At 45.8% G+C, this 23134-nt stretch overlaps 1 protein-coding gene across 3 annotated transcripts in view; it reads right to left on the bottom strand.

Annotated features, from left to right (window-relative positions):
* Positions 1–114: 114 nt before the first annotated feature.
* The window catches only part of LOC122556563 (organic cation/carnitine transporter 2-like), a 132885-nt gene continuing 109865 nt past the window's right edge, over positions 115–23134 (bottom strand). The window contains exons 10-11 of one of the 3 annotated variants that reach the window (XM_087995256.1): positions 22494–22610; positions 115–5064 (exon numbers count right to left, since the gene is read on the bottom strand). In XM_087995256.1, the coding sequence (XP_087851382.1) occupies positions 22511–22610 (100 nt within the window). In that variant the 3' untranslated portion in view covers positions 115–5064; positions 22494–22510. Of the gene's footprint in view, positions 5065–18808; positions 19272–22186; positions 22611–23134 lie in introns of those variants that run through there. The other 2 variants (XM_087995255.1, XM_043703377.2) reach the window with 2 other exon arrangements.

The raw sequence follows: 23134 nt of genomic DNA, 5'->3' as shown, positions 1-23134 counted from the left end.
TAGCTAGACGATCCAGGTTCAAGCCCCTTGTGTCATAACATGTCTGAGCAGCATGGCTGAACGACCTATAATACAAAACTTTGTGACACATTGTGGATTAAATTATGGGGCCAGTTTTAACTTTTTTTACTTCATCAGATTGGTCCACTGGCTGGACCAGTATTTATTGCCCATCATTAATTACCCTTGAGAAGAGGTAGTGAATTGCCTTCTTAAACTATTTAACTCCATGGTGGGATAGATGCATTCACAATGCTGTTAGGAAGACAGTTCACGGATTTTGATTTTTACAACAATGAAATGTTGCTGATGATTGTCCATTATACAGGATAGTTCTAAGTCATTAAGTGGAGTATTCAATTGCTAATGTTCCTATGCTGCTGTCCATTTCCTTTAAGGTGGTGGAAGTCATCCGTTTGGAGGGTACTGTCAGACAAGACAAGGTGTGTTGCTATTGTGCTCCAAATGGATGTTCCCACAGACGCTGTGACAGTGTGCTTGCACAGAGTGAATGTTTAAAATGGTAAAGTGGGTTGCTTTGCCCAAACATGGTCAGGCTTCATAAATTGTTGACGCTGCTACTATTCAGGCAAGTAAATTGGAATCCATCACAGTCCTGTTTTGTGCATTTTATATGGTACACAGGTTTGGGGGGAGTCAGGAAGTGAATACTCACCTCAGAATTCCAAGACTCTGAATGATGTTATAGCTACTGCATTAATATGGCTAGTCCAGTGCAATTTCTGGTCAATAGTAACCTCCAGAAGTTGACAATGAGCCATTCAGCTATTGCACTGCTATTGAATGTCAAAGGAAAATGTTACAATCTCTCCAGTTGGTCATTGTCTAGCACTTTTATAATGCAATTATTACTTGCCACTTACTATCTCAATCCTGTATATGGTCCAGGTCTTGTTGCAAATGGACAATGATTGACTCAGTATATAAGTTATCACAAATGGTGCTGAACACAATAGTGCTGGTGTGCAATCATCAGCGAATATTTTCATTTCTGACCTTAGGATGGAGGAGCTGATGAAACAGCTGAAAACTATTCAGATGAGGATATATTCCTGAAGAAATCCTGCAGAGATGGCCTGAGATTGAAATGATTTGATTAACAGACCACTGTGAATAATTAGTTTCAATACTGAACTGCCAACCTCCTTTACAGCCATCTGCCACACTAGGACACCAAAGGATTTTTGATGCAGCCTGCACTAAAGCCTCACAAATTAGACTTTCCTGGCCATTCCTGGCCACAGGAAAGGCACTAGGAGTGAAGAAATAATCACGGATGGATGGTCTTCCAGGACAGTAGCTGTAAGATGATTTTTGTGGAACCTTGAGATGTATTCATACTGTTCTGAACCTGCCAAAAATTATAGTGGATGTACTTTGGCTAAAACCTATCTGTTCAAATCACACCAGGAATTGATTGGTTTGTGCAAGGCACATGCTTTGATCAATTCCCACCTAAAATGTGCTTCAGAGCTACCTATTTACATGCTAAAAGGGGCAAACCACCAAAGCTGAGATGCTCACTCAGCTAAGAAGAATAGAGAAGTCATTCATTTCATGTAGGATGCAAATGTACATCAGGGAAGTACGTCTTGGAGTACAAATGCACCTACCACTAAAGGTCACACCATTGGTGATCCAGGCTGAAAAGCATAAACTAAGCAGTAGTTTTCATTTCCAGGGGGAAACCCTGCCCTCATCAATCATCTCAAAAAACTCAATCAGTTTTGTGATGTGCAACCTTTCCTGCACAAAGCCATGATATTTATCTTAACTAAGTTCATATTTTCCAAATGTGAGTAAATCCTATCCCGAGGAATATTCTCCAATAATTTCCCTACCATTGAAGTAAGGCTTATGAGCCTATAATTTCCGAGATTATTCATGTCGCCCTTCTTAAAGTAAGAAACTATATTGGCTATTCTCCAGTCCTATAGGTCCTCTGCTGTGACTAAAGAGGACATTAAGATTTCATCGAAGAGTCTCAGCAATTTCTTCACCTGCCTCCCTCAGCTTGCTGGAATAGATCTCATTGGGTCTTGGAGATATGTCTGCATTAATACTTTTTAAAACACCCAACACCTTTTCATATGGACATGTGCTAGAGTGTCAACGTACCCCTCTCAAGACTCATCATCCAACATGTCCTTCTCCTTGGTAAATACTGATGCAAAGTACTTGTTAATTATCTCGCTCACCTCCTCCAGCTGCAGGCATAAATTCTCACCTTTGAGCTCGAGTGGACATGTCCTTTCACGAGCTACCCTTTTGCTCCTTACACATGTATAAGGTACCTTGGAATTTTCCTTAATCCTATTTTCCAAAGATATTACAGGGTCCATTTTAGCCATCCTCATTTCTTGTTAAGAGTTCATTCCTGCTACCTTCATACTCTTCAAGGGCTCTGTCTGTCTTCAGTTTCCAAAACTTTATGTATGCTTGCTTTTTCTTTTTGATTCAGCTCTCAATTTCTCTTGTCATCCAAGATTCCTGAACCTTGACATCTTTATCCTTTATTTTCACAGAAACATGCTTGTCTTAAACTCTAATCAATTGGCTTTTAAAAGATTCCCACATGATAGACGTGGATTTACCCTCAAATAGCTTCCTCCAGTCTACATTCCCCATGTGGTAGTTAGCCTTCCTCGATTTTCACCCAATGGCTACTCTTATCTCTATCCATAAGTAACTTAAAGCTTACAGAATTTAGGTTACTGTTCCCAAAATGCACCCCTCCCCCCCCTCCACTGAAGTTTTGACCACCTAGCTGGGCTCATTCCCCAATATCAGGTGTAGTATGGTCACTTCCCTAGTCTGACTAAATACATATTGCTTCAAGAAAACCCTCCTGGATACAAATTTTCCCCCATCCAAGCCCCTGGCACTAAGTGAGTCCCAGTCCTTCGAGGGAAATTGAAATCACCCATCACAACAACTCTGTTATTTTCACATTTTTCCATATAGGTAGAAGAGCCTTTATCCGAACATCCAAAATCCGAAAAGCTCCAAAATCCGGAGGTTTTTTATGAAGTTTTTTTCTCATTAACAAGGTTGTTTGGCAATCAAACAGTAAACACAAGTCGACACCCACTTGATGTGTGTCACTCAGATGCGACATGGTGGGGCGTGGCCAAGCACGTTCTTAGTTAGAAGTCTGCTTTTCCGGTAAGATTTTTAAAAATTTCACCATTAAACTGTCACATTCTGAAAACCGAAGAATTCCGAAAAACAGCTGGTCCCAAGCATTTCGGATAAAGGATCTTCTACCTGAAAGCTGTCCACATATCTGTTCCTCGATCACCTGCTTGCTGTTGGGAGACTCATAGTACAATTCCATCAAAGTGATTGCTCTTTCCTTATTCCTGAGCTCTAACTACATGACCTAATTGAAAGAGCTCTCCAAGTTGTCCTCCCTCAGTACAGCAATAATATTCTCCCCAATCAGTAACCAACTTTCCCACATCTTTTACACTCCTTTCTATCACGGCTTGAACATATAAATCTTAGAACATTAAGCTGATAGTCTTGTCCCTCTCTCAACCAAATCTCTATAAGAGCTACAGCATCATAGTTGTATATATTAATCCCAGATCTAAATTCATCTGCTTTTCCTGTCCTACTCCTCGCATTAAAACAAATATACTTCAGATTGCTAGTCTGGCCATGTTCAATAACATCACCTCTGTTTGTACTTTCTTTTATTCTTACTGGCCTTAGCTTTGAACTTTTCCTTGGTCATTTTGCTTGCTGACCCACAGCTCTGGTTTCCACCCCCATTGCCACACTAGTTTAAACCCTCCTGATTGGCGTGTGCAAACCTCCCTACCAGGAAATTGATGCCCCTCCAGTTTATTTGCAACCTATCCTTGTCATACAGGTCCAAGCAGGTTAGACAAACATTGAATGAGACAAGAATAAAGGATTATGCTGAAAAGTTTAGATAAGGAAAAGTAGGTGGGGATTATGTAAACACCAGCATGGAATGGTAGGACATAATGACTACTTTCTGTGCTAAAAATCCTATGAAATATAAAATCAACTTTAGACCAAGGAGATAGTTATCCTCTACAGACCACAAGGTGGAGAAATGGAATAATAGAAGTTATAAATATTTTGATTGAATCTTAAAGAACAGTACACATATTATTTGTGGTTAATAGTTTATGTGGGTGAGAATTTTGATGGAGAAGGAACATTATGATTCTGTCCATTATTTTGGGTTGAAGTTTAAGGATTATTTTATAGTGATGCAAATTATGCACTCATATTTAGATGTCTGTTTTTGAAAAGCCATAGTTTGCATGTCATTTATGAATGTATAATTTATGGTACAGTTCAGTCATACTGTACTATTGATTTCTTGAAAAAAATCATTTGCTTTCTGATCTCCGTAACATGATTATTCTCCTTTTTGGGAAGTGTAGTTATTAAGTCTGCAATCATAGATTGATGAATGTGATTAATAAGGCTGTTAATCTAAACTACAGATTATATCAGGTCAGATCCAGCCTGAGCTTTGTGCATTTTCTTGGAAAGTCAGTGTACCCGTTTGGAGTGATAAGATGCCTTGATCATCCTATATTACACTTGCTTTAGAAGCAGAGTTGGCTGCTTCTAGAGCATCTAATTGTTTATTGCCTGCCACTATGGCTTGACATTTGCTTCCCTCCTCAAGTAATGCATAAAAGCTATTCCTTTTGTCCTTGCCCAGAATATACTTCCTGAAGACTCTACTTGGTGATCACTGAAAGTGTCTCTGACAATTCCTCTTTCAACAATTCACTCATGCTCTTTGCTGGAGCTTTTTTCTTACAAACTGGTCAACAGGCTGTTTGAGTTATTGTCTGTATGAAATGAACTGGCGTTGGTTAATCCAGAAGTTAATTCCTAATTTGAATTGGTCCTCAAGAACTTCCCAGAACATTTCTAGTTCTTCCTGATTGGCCACAGAAGGACCAGATGTGGTAATTCAGGGAAGCCCCTCCTGGTTGACTGCATGCAGGATTCTCAGGGATCCTTTCTGAGGATCATCCATTGCTTGATCTGAAAAATCAAATAGCATGGACTATTAACAACAACGGTGTCTCAACAAAATAGATTACAGCCATTCATTGGTTCATATCTCAGTGTGATGGCCTGACAAATCAGATTCTATCTGGCTGGTTTAAAATTTAATTAAAGCCAGTTAAATGCCAATCAGAATTAATTTCTATGGGATGCATCAACCAATCAGGATCCACCTGCCAAGAAATTGGCACTGTGCTCTTATTGTGTAAATGTTGGGGTTTTTTTCCCCTTGAATTTCCCTTGGTATGCTTGTTAAATGTCCTGGTGACTGCAAGATGTAAAGCTTTGACAAAATTCATCTTTATCATATTATTCATTATGCCAATGGGCAAGCTAGTCTGTTGCCATAGAGTGAAGGTCAAGGGGTAAGAGATGGATACAAATTGGCAACAAGAACCGCCTGGTAACTTTGGCAGTGAAAACCTGAGTTTCTTTTTTTTTGCTTTTTCTTCAGGGATTAAATCAAAATAGAGTTGGAGGGGGGAACGAAATACTCCACTCTCCATGGTGCCCACTTTTCCCTGAAATCTGTCCTGAAATGTTGGAATGATTGCTTCTTTAGTTCAATATTTGGTCTGTATGTGTTGTTTTCCTGTAGATGCTGGTTTGGAGTTCCCTATTGGCTGTTTGCTCTACTGTGACATCTAGGAATGGTAGTTTTGTTGTTGTTTTCCTCCTCTTTAGTGAATTTTATGCCAGTAAGGGTATTATTTATGATCTTTACTGGCATAATACTCACTAAACAGGAGGAAAACAACAATAAACTGCTATTCCTAGATGTCACAGTAGAGCGAACAGCCAATGGGGAACTTCAAACCAATGTCTACAGGAAAACAACACATACAGACCAAATATTGAACTAAAGAAGCAATCATTCCAACATCCACAAACGAAGCTGCATTCAAACCTTATTTCAACGAGACAGCACACACTGCAGCACAGAGGAACTATGCAGAGCAGAGGAAAATCACCTATACCGTGTATTCAAAAAGAATGGGTACCCAATGAACACAGTCCACCGATTTCTCAGCAACAATCCCAAACAGGCAGACAAAACACTTCTAGATACCCTAGGCAACTCTCCCCTTCATCAAAGACTTCTTGGAAATGATTGCCAGGTTACTGAGACCCCTTGGCATCATGGTAGCCCACAAACCTACGAACACACTAAAACAGCAGCTAATGAATTTGAAAGACCCTATACAGACAACAAGCAAAACTAATGTCATTTATAAAATACCGTGCAAGAACTGGAACAAACACTACATTGGACAAACAGGCAGAAAACTAGCCATCAGGATACATGAACATCAGCTAGCCACAAAATGACATGACCCTCTCTCACTAGTATCCTGACATATAGATAAGGAAGGACACCACTTTGACTGGGACAACACATCCATCCTAGGACAAGCCAAACAGAGACACGCATGAGAATTCCTAGAAGCATGGCATTCCAACCGGAACTCTATCAACAACATAAACATATCAAGTTAGACCCCATTTACCACCCCCTGAGAAAAAGAACGGGAAATGACATCACCACAGGAAATTACACCACCAACCCAAAGAAACCCAACCATATAAATAGAAAGCAGGAATTATCAGCAATGCTTCACCCGGAGGCCCACTGATGATGTTGCCTAGTAGGATGACTAAACGTCTGGAAATGAACCTTCCAGCTCAGCGAGCAAACCTACATCCAAAAATGGCAAGTGACATTGATGCCATACAATTGCCAGGCTATGACCATCTGGAACAACAGAAAATCTATACATTGTCCTTGATACTTATTGGTATTAACATCACTGAATTCCCAACTATCAATATCCTGAGGGTTACCATGACCAGAAATTGAGTTGGACTTGCCATATCAATACTTTGACAACAAAAGCAGGGAGAGGCTAGTAATCCTACAGCTACTAACTCACCTTTGACTCCAAAACGCTTGTCCACCATCTACAAGGTAGCAGCAGGAGTATGACGAAATACTTGCCAATTGGATAATTGCAGCTCCAATGCTCAAGAAGCTTGACTCAATCCAGGACAAACAGCCCTTTTGAATGGTAACATAGCCACAAACATCCATTACCTCCACCACTGGTGCTTATGAGTGGAGGTATGCACCATCTACAAGATGCATTGCAAAACTTCACCAAAGCTTCTTCGACAGCAACTTCAAAACCCACAAACACGGCTGCCTAGACAGAATAGGGTACCGGGTACATGAAAACACCACCACCTGCAAGTACCCTTCCAAACCATTCAGATCCTGACCTGGAAAAATATTGCTATTCCTTCAATGTCACTGGGTCAGATACTGGAATTAGTGGCATTATGGGTATATCTACAACACATGGATTGCAGTGGTTCAAGAAGGCCGCCCACCACCACCTTCTCAAGGTCAACTTGAGAAGAGTAATATATGCTGGTCAAACTAGTGACGTCCACATGAAATGAATGAATAGTAAAAAACATGATCTTCTGTCTTGGTGGGGAAATGTCTAGAAAAACAAAAAAAAAAATTAAAATTTCATATTGCACTATATGTAGTTGCATTCATCATTGAAGAAGTTGATGGTTGGATAATTGAGAATTTCTTTCCATGATTATCAGTGAGCATCATTTATTATACTCGTGTCACTTCATGTAAATGGTAAAAGAAATTAGCCAAAATCCATTTAAACTTCCTCTAAAAGTCACATGAGCACTTCACTTTACATAGAAGCTAATTTTTTTTAGTGTTTCCTAATGTTGTGTAAGTCGGAGTCTCCTGCTCCTGGAGGCATTTGTCATCACTAATTGGTGACCAAGCTTACCTCCTGCTCATTAGGACGTTTACACTTAAAATTACATTGTGTGAAAACATCTTTTTGGATGTCATGTTGGAACTTCACCAGAAAGACTTGAAAGAAAGTGAGGACTGCAGATACTGGAGATCAGAGTTGAAAGGTGTGGCACGGGTAAAGCACAGCAGGTCCAGGCAGCATCCGAGGAGCAGGAGAGTCGACTTTTCGGGCATAAGTCCTTCATCAGGAAATGAACTCTGGTAAACTGGAAAAACCAGTTGTATTATTGAACAATTGAAAACGTAGCTTCAGGTATAAACTGTATATTTCTTTAAAGAGTAAGCTAAAGCTCACAGAAACTGTGCTGTCCCGAGATGACAAGGAAAACATACAAAAGAAAATGTAGCAATATCGTTAATAACCAGGAAAATGGTAGAATGTACAGGACATAGTGCTGTTGGTGTTACTTATGTGAACTCTGAAAAGGCAATCCACACAGGATTGCCACACAGGTAGCTTGTTAAAAAAACTGGAAGTTACTGAAATGAAGGGGAAGGTTGTAGCATGTATACAGATTTAATACAGGAACAAAGTGAATGTAGGACTGAAGAGTACCGTATGCCTGCAGTTTCCATGAGGTCAGGAGCTGAGTGATCCTAGCAGAACCGAAACTGAGCGGATGCTGCTTGACAGCACTGTTGATGGCACCTTCCATCAATTTACTGAAGATCAAGAGTAGGCTGATGGGACGATACTTGGCTGGAATGTGTTTATCCTGCTTTTTGTGTACAGGACACATTGTCCTCATTGTCAGGTAGATGCCAGTGTTGTAACAAAGTGTTTGGCTAGGGGAGCAGCAAGTTCTGGAGCACCAGTCTTCAATACTATTGCCATAATATTGTCAAAGCCTAAAGCATTGCTGTATTCACTGCCTCCAGTTGTTTCTCAATATCGTGTGGAATAAATCAAATTGGCTGAAGACTGGAATCTGTAATGCTGGGAACCAGTGGAAGAGCCTGCATTGGATCATCCACTCAACACTTCTGGCTGAAGATTGCTGCGAATGCTTCAGTGTTGTCTTTTCCAGCAGTGGTATGATGGGCCAAAAGGCCTAAGTTTGCCCCTTTGAGGTTCGATAGCTCTAGAGTCACTTGAACATGGACATGCAGATGTATCTATCCATGACAGTAATGGTAACAGTGACAGCTACACAGTCTTTTTGGAGACCTAAAAATGAGGAGTCAACCTGGTGATGCAACCAATCAGGACTACTTGTGTGCCAAACTGCATAAGCAGCGAATGGTAGACAGAGCTAAGTGATCCTGCAAGCAATGGATCAGATCTAAGCTCAAAAGTCTCGCCACACTCAGATGTGAATGGTGGTGGACAATTAAGCCTGGAGGAAGAGACTCAATAGACACAAATATCTATATTCTCAATGATTGAAGAACCCAACATATAGGTGGAAAAGATAAGGCTGAAGCATTCGCAGCAATTTTCAGCCAGAGTGTTGAGTGGATGATCCAGTGCAGGCTCTACCATTGGTTCCCAACATTTCAGATTCCAGTCTTCAGCCAATTTGATTTATTCCACATGATATCGAGAAACAACTGGAGGCAGTGAAAACAGCCATGTTTTGGGCTCCGACAATATTATGGCAATAGTACTGAAGACTTGTGTTCCAGAATTTGCTGCTCCCCTAGTCAAACACTTTCAGTATAGTTACAACACCGGCAACTACCTGACAATGTGGAAAAATGACCAGGTGTGTCCTGTACATAAAAAGCAGGACAAACACATCCCAGCCAAGTATCGTCCCATCAGCCTACTCTTGATCATCAGTAAATTGATAGAAGGTGCCATCAACAGTGTATCAGTTTGGGTTCTGCCAGGATCACTCAGTGCCTGACCTCACTACAGCCCTCAAACATGGACAAAAGAGATGAATTCCAGAGGTAAGGTGAGAGTGACAGCCCCTGACATCAAGGCCGCATTCAACCAAGTGTAACATTAAGAACACCACCTGCAAGTTTGCCTCCAAGCCATTCATCATCTTGTCTTGGAAATATATCACCATTCCTTCACTGTCGCTGGGAAGAAATCCTGGAATTCTCGCCCTAATGACAATGTGGGTCAACCTACAGAACATGGAATGCAGTTTGTTCAAGAAAGCAGATCACCACCACATTGTCAAGGGCAACTAGGGATAGGTAATAAACGCTGGCCAGCCAGTGATGCCTACATCATATGAATAAATTTTAATAGAAGTCCTGCAATCTCACAATCACATCTAATGGTGGACACTATGTATTGGGTTTTGGTAAGTTGATAAGTTCATTTCCAAACAATAGTGGCAACAGTTAGACTATCATGACATAGTGATATGGCAGAAATACCTGAATGGCCTATTAGTGAATAGATTAACATAGCTGAATTGGCTATCTTGAATCCGTATTCATTGAACTAATGAACTCAACAACATATCGAGATGAGTTCTACTTTCATGGCTTCATGAACGCTCAAGCAGATATTGTTGCCATGGAATCCCCTCACCTGTGATACAGCACGTTAACATTTTCAGTTGTTTCTATGAGAAATGTTTTTTCAATTGAATAGCCTCTAACCTTCTGGTTCTTGCATACTTCCAAAGTGTAGTGCTATCCTTGCATCAACAACTTATGGAAAAACTGGATAAAAGCAAATTACTGCAGATGCTGGAATCAGAAACCAAAAGAGAAAATGCTGGAAAATCTCAGCAGGTCTGGCAGCATCTGTAAGGAGAGAAAAGAGCTGATGTTTTGAGTCTAACTGACCCTTTGTCAAAGCTGGTTTCTGTCATTTGGTTTCTTATGGAGAAACTTCCTGACGTAATTTAATTGGCTGCATCCCATGTTAGAATGCTGCAAACAAATAAACTTCCTTTTCTCCCTGCACTTGCTATGCAATTGGGTTCTCTATTATTGTCCATCAGAGGCTCAACTCCACTGGATTAAATGCACATTTGCCACAGCTCCATGGGCTGCAAGACTGCCTTTATTAGCCATCTCACAAATAGACCTCAATCCATTTGCTCACCGTAATTCATCAAGTAAAATAGGGCATATCTTGTGAAATGACAGTTACCCTGATCAGATCAGTACTAAACAGTTTTAAAACTTCACTCATGGGAAGTGGGTGTGATCAATTTCGGGTTTCCCATTACCAGTTGTCCTTGAGAGAGTGGTGGCGAGCTGCCTACCTAAACCATTGTCAGTTTGGTGCAGAAAAACCCACAATGCTAGGTTGAGCAGTACATCCCTGCTCTTGTCTTCCAGCCTACTTGAAACGAATGCTAACATTGCATTTGCCTTTCGAATTGCCAATTGAACATCCATGTTAACCGTAACATTAGTTTCTCATTGAGCCAAGCTAATAAAAATGTTAAATATCAAATCAAAGCAAGGAATTTCAATTAATTTTATAAATCAGCCACGTTTGAATCCAATCATTTAGGTTGATAGTCATAAATCTTAATTTTCAACCTTATTATTCACACTTAGCAATTTATAATTATACATTTAATAATGGCACTTACTAATAAGGACAATAATTGTAATTTTGAGATTAATAAGCAAATAATACTTTCAGTAAAATGTTGTCAGAATATCACCATGATATTTACAATTCACAATCACAATATGACTGTAGACACAGATCCAATCTTTCTAGAAGAAAACTCCATCATTAATAATTGGAATAGTAATCCCTTAACTTCCATCAAACATCATGGGCTTGTCACTCAGATTGCAACTCTATTCCTTTTATTCTCAACCAAAGAGCTCCATATTTCTAACAGGAGACTCTGATCAGTGCTTCTTCAGAAACACAATGCCACAACTGCCCTCAAAAAAGTCTCTCATACCACAGTATACTCAGCAGGAGGCAAACGATGAGATCATTTAACAGCAGTCAGTTACCTGATTCTGAAACGTAAAGGTCTGGCATCACAGAGCCTCTTTGACAGCTGCTGTGAAAAGGTAAGTGTACAATAGAAGTATGAGGTCAGGTAAGGTCCAGTGGCAGGGGAATGGGGGTCAGGTCCGGCACTGGGAGAATGGGGGTCAGATCTGGCAGTGGGGTAATGGGGGTCAGGTCTGGCAATGGGGGAATGAGGGTCAGGTCAGGCAGTGCGGGAATGGGGGTCAGGTCCTGCACTGGGGGATGGAGGGTTAGATTTGGCAGTGGGGGAACGGGGGTCAGGTCTGGTAGTGGGGAAACGGGGGCCAGATCCAGGAGAAGGGGAACAGGGGAGTCAGGTCCAGCAGTGGGGGAATGGGGGTCAGCTCTGTTAGTGGGGAATGGGAATCAGGCCCATCAGTGGGGGAATGGGGTTCAGGTCTAGCAGTGGTGTAATGGGGGTCAGGTCTGGTAGTGGGGAATGGGGATCAGGCCCAACAGTGGGAGAATGGGGGTCAGATCTGGCAGTGGGGGATTGGGGGTCAGGTTTGGTAATGGAGAATGGGAATCAGGCCTATCAGTGGGGGAATGGGGGTCAGGTATAGCAGTGGTGTAATGGGGGTCAGGTCTGGTAGTGGGGAATGGGGATCAGGCCCAACAGTGGAGGAATGGGGGGTCAGATCTGGCAGTGGGGGAATGGAGGGTCAGATCTGGCAGTGGAAGAATGGGGGGTCAGGTCTGGCAGTGGGGGAATAGGAGTCAGGTTTGGCAGTGGGGGAATGGGAGGCCAGGTCTGGCATTCGGGGAATGGGGGGTCAGATCTAGCAGTGGGGGAATGGGGGTCAGGTCTGACAGTGGGGGAATGGGGGGTCAGATCTGGCAGTGGGGGAATGGGGGATCAGGTCTGGCAGTGGGGGAATGGGGGTCAGGTCTGGCAGTGGGGGAATGGGGGGATCAGGTCTGGCAGTGGGGGAATGGGGGTCAGATCTGGCAGTGGGGGATTGGGGGTCAGGTCTGGTAGTGGGGAATGGGAATCAGGCCCATCAGTGGGGGAATGGGGGTCAGGTCTAGCAGTGGTGTAATGGGGGTCAGGTCTGATAGTGGGGAATGGGGATCAGGCCCATCTGTGGAGGAATGGGGGGTCAGATCTGGCAGTGGGGGAATGGGGGGTCAGGTCTGGCAGTGGGGGAATGGGGGACAGGTCTGGCAGTGGGGGAATGGGAGTCAGGTCTGGCAGTGGGGGAATGGGGTTCAAGTCTGGCATTCGGGGGGATGAGGGGTCAGATCTGGCAGTGGGGGAATGGGGGTCAGGTCTGGCAGTGGGGGAATGGGGGATCAGATCTGGCAGTGGGGGAATGGGAGGTCAGGTCTGGCAGTGGGGGAATGGGGGATCAGATCTGGCTGTGGGGGAATGGGGATCAGGCCTGGCATGGGGGAATGGGGGTCAGATCTGGCAGTGGAGGAATGGGGGTCAGATCTGGCAGTGGGGGAATGGGGGGTCAGGTCTGACGTTTGGGGAATGGGGAGGTCAGATCTGGCAGTGGGGGAATGGGGGGGGGGGGGGGATCAGTCCAGCATTGGGGCAATGGGAGTCAGGTCCAGCATTGGGGGATTGGGTTTCAGGTCCTGCACTGAGGGAAGGGATGTCAGATTTGGCAGTGGGGTAATGGGGGTCAGGTTCAGCAGTGGGGGAATGGGGGGGTCAGGTCCAGCAATGGGGGAATGGGGTTCAGGTCCAGCAGTGGGGTAATGGGGTTCATGTCCAGCAGTGGGGTAATGGGGTTCAGGTCCAGCAGTTGGGTAATGGGGTTTAGGTCCAGCAGTGGAGGAATGGGCTCTGGTCCAGCAGTTGGGTAATGGGGTTCAGGTCTGGCAGTGGGGAAACAGGGGTCAGGTCCAGCAGTGGGGGAATGGAGGGGGTCAGGTCCAGCAGTGGGGGAATGGGGGTCAGGTCCAGCAATGGGGTAATGGGGGTCAAGTCCTGCAGTGGGGGAATGGGAGTCAAGTTTGACAGAGGGGGAATAGGGGTCAGGTTTGGCAGTGGGGGAATGCGGGTCAGATCTGGCAGTGGGGTAATGGGGGTCAGGGTCTGGCAATGGGGGAATGAGGGTCAGGTCCAGCAGTGGGGGAATGGGGGTCAGGTCTGGTAGTGGGGAAACGGGGGCCAGATCCAGGAGAAGGGGAACAGGGGAGTCAGGTCCAGCAGTGGAGGAATGGGGGTCAGGTCTGGTAGTGGGGAATGGGAATCAGGCCCATCAGTGGAGGAATGGGGTTCAGGTCTAGCAGTGGTGTAATGGGGGTCAGATCTGGTAGTGGGGAATGGGGATCAGGCCCAACAGTGGGGGAATGGGGGTCAGGTCTAGCAGTGGTATAATGGGGGTCAGGTCTGGTAGTGGGGAATGGGGATCAGGCCCAACAGTGGAGGAATGGGGGGTCAGATCTGGCAGTGGAAGAATGGGGGGTCAGGTCTGGCAGTGGGGGAATGGGAGTCAGGTTTGGCAGTGGGGGAATGGGTGGTCAGGTCTGGCAGTGGGGGAATGGGGGGCCAGATCTGGCAGTGGGGGAATGGGGGTCAGGTCTGACAGTGAGGGAATGGGGGGTCAGATCTGGCAGTGGGGGAATGGGGGTCAGGTCTGACAGTGGGGGAATGGGGGGTCAGGTCTGGCAGTGGGGGGTCAGGTCTGGCAGTGGGGGAATGGGGGTCAGGTCTGACAGTGGGGGAATGGGGGGGTCAGGTCTGGCAGTGGGGGAATGGGGGTCAGATCTGGCAGTGGGGGATTGGGGGTCAGGTCTGGTAGTGGGGAATGGGAATCAGGCCCATCAGTGGGGGAATGGGGGTCAGGTCCAGCAGTGGTGTAAAGGGGGTCAGGTCTGGTAGTGGGGAATGGGGATCAGGCCCATCTGTGAAGGAATGGGGTGTCAGATCTGGCAGTGGGGGAAAGGGGGGTCGGATCTGGCAGTGGAGGAATGGGGGTCAGGTCTGGCAGTGGGGGAATGGGGGACAGGTCTGGCAGTGAGGGAATGGGGGGTCAGATCTGGCAGTGGGGGAATGGGGGTCAGGTCTGACAGTGGGGGAATGGGGGGTCAGGTCTGGCAGTGGGGGGTCAGGTCTGGCAGTGGGGGAATGGGGGTCAGGTCTGACAGTGGGGGAATGGGGGGGTCAGGTCTGGCAGTGGGGGAATGGGGGTCAGATCTGGCAGTGGGGGATTGGGGGTCAGGTCTGGTAGTGGGGAATGGGAATCAGGCCCATCAGTGGGGGAATGGGGGTCAGGTCCAGCAGTGGTGTAAAGGGGGTCAGGTCTGGTAGTGGGGAATGGGGATCAGGCCCATCTGTGAAGGAATGGGGGGTCAGATCTGGCAGTGGGGGAAAGGGGGGTCGGATCTGGCAGTGGAGGAATGGGGGTCAGGTCTGGCAGTGGGGGAATGGGGGACAGGTCTGGCAGTGGGGGAATGGGAGTCAGGTCTGGCAGTGGGGGAATGGGGTTCAGGTCTGGCAGTGGGGGAATGGGGGGTCAGATCTGGCAGTGGGAATGGGGGGTCAGGTCTGGCAGTGGGGGAATGGGGGGGTCAGGTCTGGCAGTGGGGGAATGGGGGGTCAGGTTTGGCATTTGGGGAATGGGGAGGTCAGATCTGGCAGTGGGGGAATGGGGGGGTCAGGTCCAGCATTGGGGGAAAGGGAGTCAGGTCCAGCATTGGGGGAATGGGGTTCAGGTCCTGCACTGAGGGAAGGGATTTCAGATTTGGCAGTGGGGTAATGGAGGTCAGGTTCAGCAGTGGGGGAATGGGGGAGTCAGGTCCAGCAATGGGGGAATGGGGTTCAGGTCCAGCAGTGGGGTAATGGGGTTCAGGTCCAGCAGTGGGGTAATGGGGTTCAGGTCCAGCAGTTGGGTAATGGGGGTCAGGTCCAGCAGTGGGGGAATGGGGGTCATGTCCAGCAATGGGGTAATGGGGGTCAAGTCCTGCAGTGGGGGAATGGGAGTCAAGTTTGACAGAGGGGGAATAGGGGTCAGGTTTGGCAGAGGGGGAATGGGGGTCAGGTTTGGCAGTGGGGGAATGGGGGTCAGGGTTTGGCAGTGGGGGAATGGGGGTCACGTCCAGCAGTTGGGGAACGGGAGTCAGGTCTAGCAGTGGGGGATCGGGGGTCAGGTCCAGCAGTGGGGGAATGGAGTTCAGGTCTGGCTGCGAGGAAATGGGGGTCGGGTCCATAGCACAGGAAAAGGACAGTGTTGTGTCAAGAGCAGTGGAATTAGGTCCTCTTGGTGTATGAGTAGGGCACATTGTTGGTGATGGTGGACGGTGTCAGGTACCTGGGGGTGAGGGGGTGTCAGGGCAATGGGCTGCTGTCTCTGTGGAAGATGTAATTGGGAATGAATGTGGTTAGCTGGGGATGTCAGTTGAATATTCAAATCGGTTTTTCATGATTTTCACTTTTCCCAAGTAACTATTTATATAATTGCAGTGGAACCTTCCTATTTTTCTGAGCCAAACGGATACTTCAGAGGGTTTCACGTGTAAGGGATGTGCGCAGCAAAATGTTCAGTATTCTGGACCATTCCTTCGGAGTCTGCTATAATAGGGTTTCTACAGGATTCCGATGTAGAAATCCCATTGAGAGCTACAAAAGTGATTATTTAGTTGTTGAAAAATCCAGGCCAATATTTCTTATTTATAATCATTTCAATTGTTTTTTTTTTAATCCTCTATTACTCAATTTATCCAATATTGTGCTACTTAAAGGGCAGCTTATACTCTCAATTTCTGTCCTGGCCCGAGCTTCTGATTTGAACTCTTTTCAGCCTGCATTGAACATGATGGACTGGTTCCCATTTGACTCCAGCAGAGGGGGGTGGGACTCAAGTTGCAGGGATGGTGCAGGAGGAACAGCCAACAGCAAAAATGTAAAATATCAGCTGGAAGAAAAGCCCAGGTTTGGTGCTGTCTTTGGTTCATGATCTTTACAAAATTCCTCTTCTGGATAGGACACCAGGCTATGATCCATATGGGCTTAATTTTCACCTCTATTACTTGGCCATAACTGAAGTAACTTCACAGAGACTGGTATACCATTGTTAGGTCACCCCCTAATTTACAGGCGGAGAGTCATTGACACTGATCCCTCTCCCTTGGAGACAACTGTGTGGTGCTGGAAAAACACAGCAGGTCAGGCAGCATCCGAGGAGCAGGAAAATCAACATTTCGGGCCAGAGCCCTTCATCAAGAATGAGGCTGGAAGCCTCCGGGGTGGAGAGATAAATGGGAGGGGGGTGGGGCTGGGGGAAGGTAGCTGAAAGTGTGATAGGTGGATGGAGGTGGTGGTAAAGCTGATAGGCCGGAGGGGAGGGTGGAGTGGATGGTTGGGAAGGAAGATGGACAGATGGGATGGGTCATGAGGACAGTGCTGAGCTGGAAGGATGGAAGAGGGCTAAGGTGGGGGGAGGGGAACTGAGGAAAGTGATGAAGACCACATTGATGCCATGGGGTTGGAGGGTCCTGAAGCAGAAGATAAGGAGCTCTTCCTCCAGGTGTTGCATGATAAGGGAGTGGCAATGGAGGAGGCCCAGGACCTGCATGTCCTCGGCAGAGTGGGAGGGGGAGTTGAAATGTTCGGCTACAGGGTGGTAGGGTTGATTGGTGCGGGTGTCCTGGAGATGTTCTCTGAAACGCTACCCCAATGTAGAGGAGACTGCATCAGGAGCAACGGATACAGTAAATGACAAGTGTGGAAGTGCAGGTGAAACTTTGATGGATGTGGAAGGCTCCTTTCGGACCTTGGATGGAGGTGAGGGCGCAGGTTTTGCAATCCTGCAATGGCAGGGGAAGGTGCTGGGAGGGGAGGGTGGACTGTTAGGGAGCATGACCTGACCAGGTGGTCGCAGAGGGAATGGTCTTTACGGAAAGCGGATAGGGGTGGGGAGGGAAATATATCTCTGGTGGTGGGGTCCGTTTGTAGGTGGCGGAAATGACGGAGGATGATGCGATGTATGTAGAGGTTAGTGGGGTGGAAGGTTCTGTCCTTGTTGTGGTTGGAGGGGTGGGTTTGGAGGGCGGAGGTGCGGAATGTGGATGAAATGCGCTGGAAGGCATAATCAATCACGTGGGAGGGGAAATTGAGGTCTTTCAAGGAGGAGGCCATCTGATGTGTTCTGTGGTGGAACTGGTCCTCCTGGGAGCAGATGCGGCGATGGCGGGGGAATTGGGAATAAGGATCAGATTAATGGCCCCAATCAAGCAACTCATATTCAATGAGGTCCATCAGGCTGACCTCGTTACAACCACTACATCTCCTCCCCCTCTGAGTCCAAGGACATAGGCTGATTCTTTCTCGTTGTGGCTCCTGCTGGGCTGTTTTAGCCATGCAGGGCCATTCCTGTGGTTCCTACACCAAACTCTGTCCACTGAAGTAAAATCTGTCTCTCGCTTAGCGGAGTTGCGTGTCCAGCTCTCGCATTCCTCATGCAGTTTCACATGCCCAACCCCAAGGTTAGGGAAGATCAGATTTAACCTGTTGTGAAGTCTCTTCATTAGCAACTCTGCTGGAGCTATTCCAGTAGTTCCATGAGGTGTGGTCTTTTAATCAAATAGGAGCTGCTAACTAATGAAGCTGTGGGCTGTTTTGTAAGGCTGTCTTTAAGGTTTAGATGCCAGACCATTGGATGATGGATGGTATGGAGCTGTCTTGATATGTCGAATACCATTCGACTTGAGGAAATACTCAAATGCTCTGTTGGTGATCAATGGCCCATTATCTGTCTCCAAGACTTCTGGGAGTCCATATATCGCAAAAGATGTGTGCAGTTTTTCCATCGTCATCCTTGTGTTTGACAAATGAATGCCCACCTGGGAGAAACATCTGAGGACTATGTCCAAGTTTTTCGAAGTGCTCCTTATTAGCAACTCTGTTGCTAATAAGGAGCACTTCCCTATTATTAGTACATCATCCAGACAAATGGCGACTTAGGGTAGACCTTACAAGATGTTCTCCATTGCCCGCTGAAAAATTGTAGATGCTGGCGATAGCCCAAACGGCATTCTCGTATATTGGCTCAAAGCCATATGAGTATTAATTGTAACATCTGGGAATCCTGACCTAACCGCAACTGCAAGTACACATGGCTCATGCCCAGCTTCATGAAGGACAACCTACCCCTGCTTCACCAGGTTTGTGTCTCAATCCTCCAAGTGAGGGAATGGGTATTTATCTTCTGCGAAAGGTGATTCGCTGTTTATTTAAAATCTCCACAACGGCAAACTGACTCATCAGGCTTCACAATCAGTATGCCTGGCGCTGCCCATTCCACAAACTGGATGCTTTAATGATTCCTTCGCTTTCCAGCCTCCTGATTTCTGCCTCTACTTTTGCCTGTCAGGCAAATGGCACTGGGTGTGCCTTGCAGAATCGTGGAATTGCTTCCTGGTCAATGTGCCAGGTCACCTTGTCCCCTTTGATAGCCCCTGGACCTGAAAAACATCCGGATATTTAATTATATCAGGCAGTAATTTTATAATCAAACAATGTTGAGCCAATCTGGGTGAATCTTTTTCAACCAATTTCATCCCATCAGGCTCGGGTCTGAACCTTTTATCAGTGGGAACTGAACTAATTGTTTCTCATAAGAAATTGGAACAGAGTTGTGCCCTTAATTTGTAAAGGTTCCCCGGTATAGATTCTCAATCTAGTCAAGGTCTTGTACAAACTTAAAGGTTGGAGTCCAGAGCAAATTCTGTTAAAGACAGGTTCTGCGATCAGTGAAACAGCCACACCAGCAACGACCTCCATTAGAACTGGATGACTAATTAACCAGATGTTTATTTTGATTGGTTCTGACTTGGATGTTGCTAAGCAATTTAACTGTTCCACTCCAGACGCAGGTGGGCTTTCCAGTGTGTGCTCTCTTCTGGATACTGGCTTATGAGTTATCTTACTCAGTTTAGGTCTAGTGGCACTTTTTCTGCTGTCAAGTCTGCACAGTGGCAGCAACGACACTAGCTTGCCGAACCCATATCCTGAGCAAAGTTTGGCCAAGGCTTGGCTTTGTTTTGGGGTTTTGCTGTGGGCTGACCTACAGTTCCTCTGTTCAGGATATGTGCTGCGTGAGGCTAATCAATTGCCTTCACTGCCCCACCGACTCCCACAGCTAACTGGATTACACCTCTTCCCACCCTACCTCCTGCAAAAATGCCAATCCGTATTCCCAATTCCTCCGTCTCCGCTGTATCTGCTCCTAGGGGGCACACCAGATGGCCTCCTTCTTTAGAGACCGCAATTTCCCTTCCCACGTGGCTAAAGATGCCCTCCAACGCATCTTGTCCACATTCCGGACCTCTGCCCTCAGACCCCACCCCTCCAACCACAACAAGGACAGAAAGCCCCTGGTGCTCACCTGCCACCCTACAACCTTCGCATAAACCAAATCATCCGCCGACATTTCTGCCACCTCCAAACAGACCCCACCACCAGCGATATATTTCCCTCCCCACCCCTTTCCACCTTCCGCAAAGACCTTTCCCTCCGTGACTACCTGGTCAGATCCACGCCCCCCTACAACCCACCCTCCAATCCTAGCACCTCCCCCTGCCACCGCAGGAACTGCAAAACCTGCACCCACACCTCCTCGCTCACCTCCATCCAAGGCCCTAAAGGAGCCTTCCACATCCATCAAAGTTTTACCTGCACATCCACTAATATCGTTTATTGTATCCGTTCCTCCCGATACGGTTTCCTCTACATTGGGGAGACTGGACGCCTCCTAGTAGAGCACTTTAGGGAACATCTCTGGGACACCCGCACCAATCAACCACACCGCCCTGTGGCCCAACATTTCAACTCCACCGAGGACATGGAGGCCCTGGGCCTCCTTCACCGCCGCTGCCTCACCACCAGACGCCTGGAGGAAGGACACCTCATCTTCCGCCTCAGAACACTTCAACCCCAAGGCATCAATGTGGACTTCAACAGTTTCCTCATTTCCCCTTCCCCCACCTCACCCCAGTTCCAAACTTCCAGCTCAGCACTGTCCCCATGACTTGTCCTACCTGCCTATCTTCTTTTCCACCTATCCACTCCACCCTCCTCCCGCCCCCGACCTATCACCTTCATCCCCTCCCCCACTCACCTATTGTACTGTATGCTACTTTCTCCCCACCCCACCCTCCTCTCATTTATCTCTCCACCTTCAGGCTCTCTGATGAAGGGCTTTTGCCCGATACGTCGATTTTACTGCTTCTCGGATGCTGCCTGAACTGCTGTGCTTTTCCAGCACCACTCTAATCTAGACTCAAGTGGTGTTCCCCAAGTTCAGTCAGACCAATGAGGCATTTCCATCAGAATACTTTGCAACTCATATGCTCCACTAGCCACACTGTCCAATGATAAAGCCAGTTGCAATGCCTGTTTGAAGTCCAGTTGGGCTTCAGCTAGTAGGTACTTTTGCATGGTTACATCATTAATCCCATATACCAAATGGTCTCTCAGCATCTCATTAAGGGTTAAATGCTTATGTTCAGCATTTCATTAAGGGTTAAACATTGTTCTTGAATACGCTGTATAGATATTTTCCTTCTACTGCTCTTAGTTCCTGGGTGCTGCAATGTGTTGTGGCCCATTTAAATAGTTTCCTGATGCAACTCCATTTGTGGGTGTTGGGACAATTGCTTCTGTAGTTAAGTATCTGGTCTGTGTCTGTTGCTTTCCTGTAGACATTGGTCTGCAGTTGTCCATTGACTGTTTGTTCCACTATGACATCTTGGAAAGGGAGTCTGTTGTTGTTCTCTTAGTCTTTGGTGAAATTTATGCCAGTAAGGATGTTGGCATCCTACTAGCCCAGAAACCTCCCAACACACTGAAACAGCTACTAATGAACCGAAAGGATCCTGTACCAACAACCAGCAAAATGAATGTCATTTACAAAATACCATGCAAGGACTGCAACAGACACTACATCGGACAGATAGGCAGAAAACTGACCACCAGGATACACGAACACCAACTCGGCACCAAAAGACATGATCTGCTATCACTAGCATCCTTACACATAGATGATGAAGGACACCACTTTGACTGGGACAACACATTCATCCTAAGACTGGCTAAATAGAGACATGCACGGGAATTCCTAGAAGCCTGGCATTCAAACCGGAACTCCATCAATAAACACAATGATTTGGACCCTATTTACCAACACCTGAGAAAAAGAACTGGAAATGATATCACCCACCTTAACAGACCAAGCCACATAATAGAAAGTGGGACAGAACACCAGCGCTTCATCGGAGGCTCACTGATGATGTTACCCAACATGGTGATGGAACATCTGAGAACAAACCTTTCAGCTCAGCAAGCAAATTAACAACATACAAACTGAATGTTATTAAGGTTGGTTTCTCAAAATAGCAGCAGTTTTATTTTCAGTCAGTAGTGAAACAGGCTGTTGTGCAAATGGCAAAACTGACCTCGTAGTACATTTTAAGATCAAACTGTTGGCTAAAGTTTAAGTTAGATCAAAATACATCCCTTGTAAAAATGTAAGTGAGAAAATGTAAATTCATAGTGTCCCACCCGACTGATATAACAATATTCCCTGAGTATCTTGATTGCATTGCTAAGTTTATTTCAATAGGAGATGACGTTGATCTGTGGTAACAACTGAAAAAATACTCATTGTCCATTTCTCCACTGCTGACCTGCTGCTAGGGTTGGGTTAATTTCCCTCCTTTGTACGCACCATCACCAAAGTTTCTTGAGTTGTTTCATTCTTACGTAAATCATCGTGTATTCTGTGAATACATCTGCAATCAAACCTGTAATTAAATCAAAAACAGTGTCATCATAATGAATGAATGTTCATTGAAACTTGCCCCTGATATTTCAATCAGTAATTACAATCATTTCATGTCAGAGTTGTCATATTTCATCATTCGAAAATATTTCATGTCATGAGTTACAAAAATGCTGATATTATGCTGCAGAGTATGGATAGCACAATATGCTGGATTAATGTCAGCAAGGTTAGGAAAGCAAAATTTGCTCCTGAGGATTTGGTACCTTTCAATCAAGTTCACACTGATAGGAAAGACAATGAAACTTGGCTCAGTGGGCTGAAGGGACAAAGCTGGAGGGACAAGTGCAAACTAGCTACATTGAGCATGAAGCATACAAATGGTGTTGGAATGCATAAGGTGGTAATACACTGACACACATGAGGTTAATATATATGTTAGACTTACTTCCCTTATTAGGACTGTTAAGTTATTTTGAAAGCAATGTTGCAAGAATTCCAGATAATAAATAGTTTCACTGTGATGTACAACATTCAATGTTTCGC

Source organism: Chiloscyllium plagiosum, unplaced genomic scaffold, assembly GCF_037043375.1.
Source record: "Chiloscyllium plagiosum isolate Xiang-an unplaced genomic scaffold, Cpla_swu_hap1 HiC_scaffold_16, whole genome shotgun sequence".
NCBI classification, from domain to species: domain Eukaryota; kingdom Metazoa; phylum Chordata; class Chondrichthyes; order Orectolobiformes; family Hemiscylliidae; genus Chiloscyllium; species Chiloscyllium plagiosum.
The sequence above is the reverse complement of the archived record's forward strand: the minus strand, read 5'-3'. Positions and strand labels throughout refer to the sequence as shown.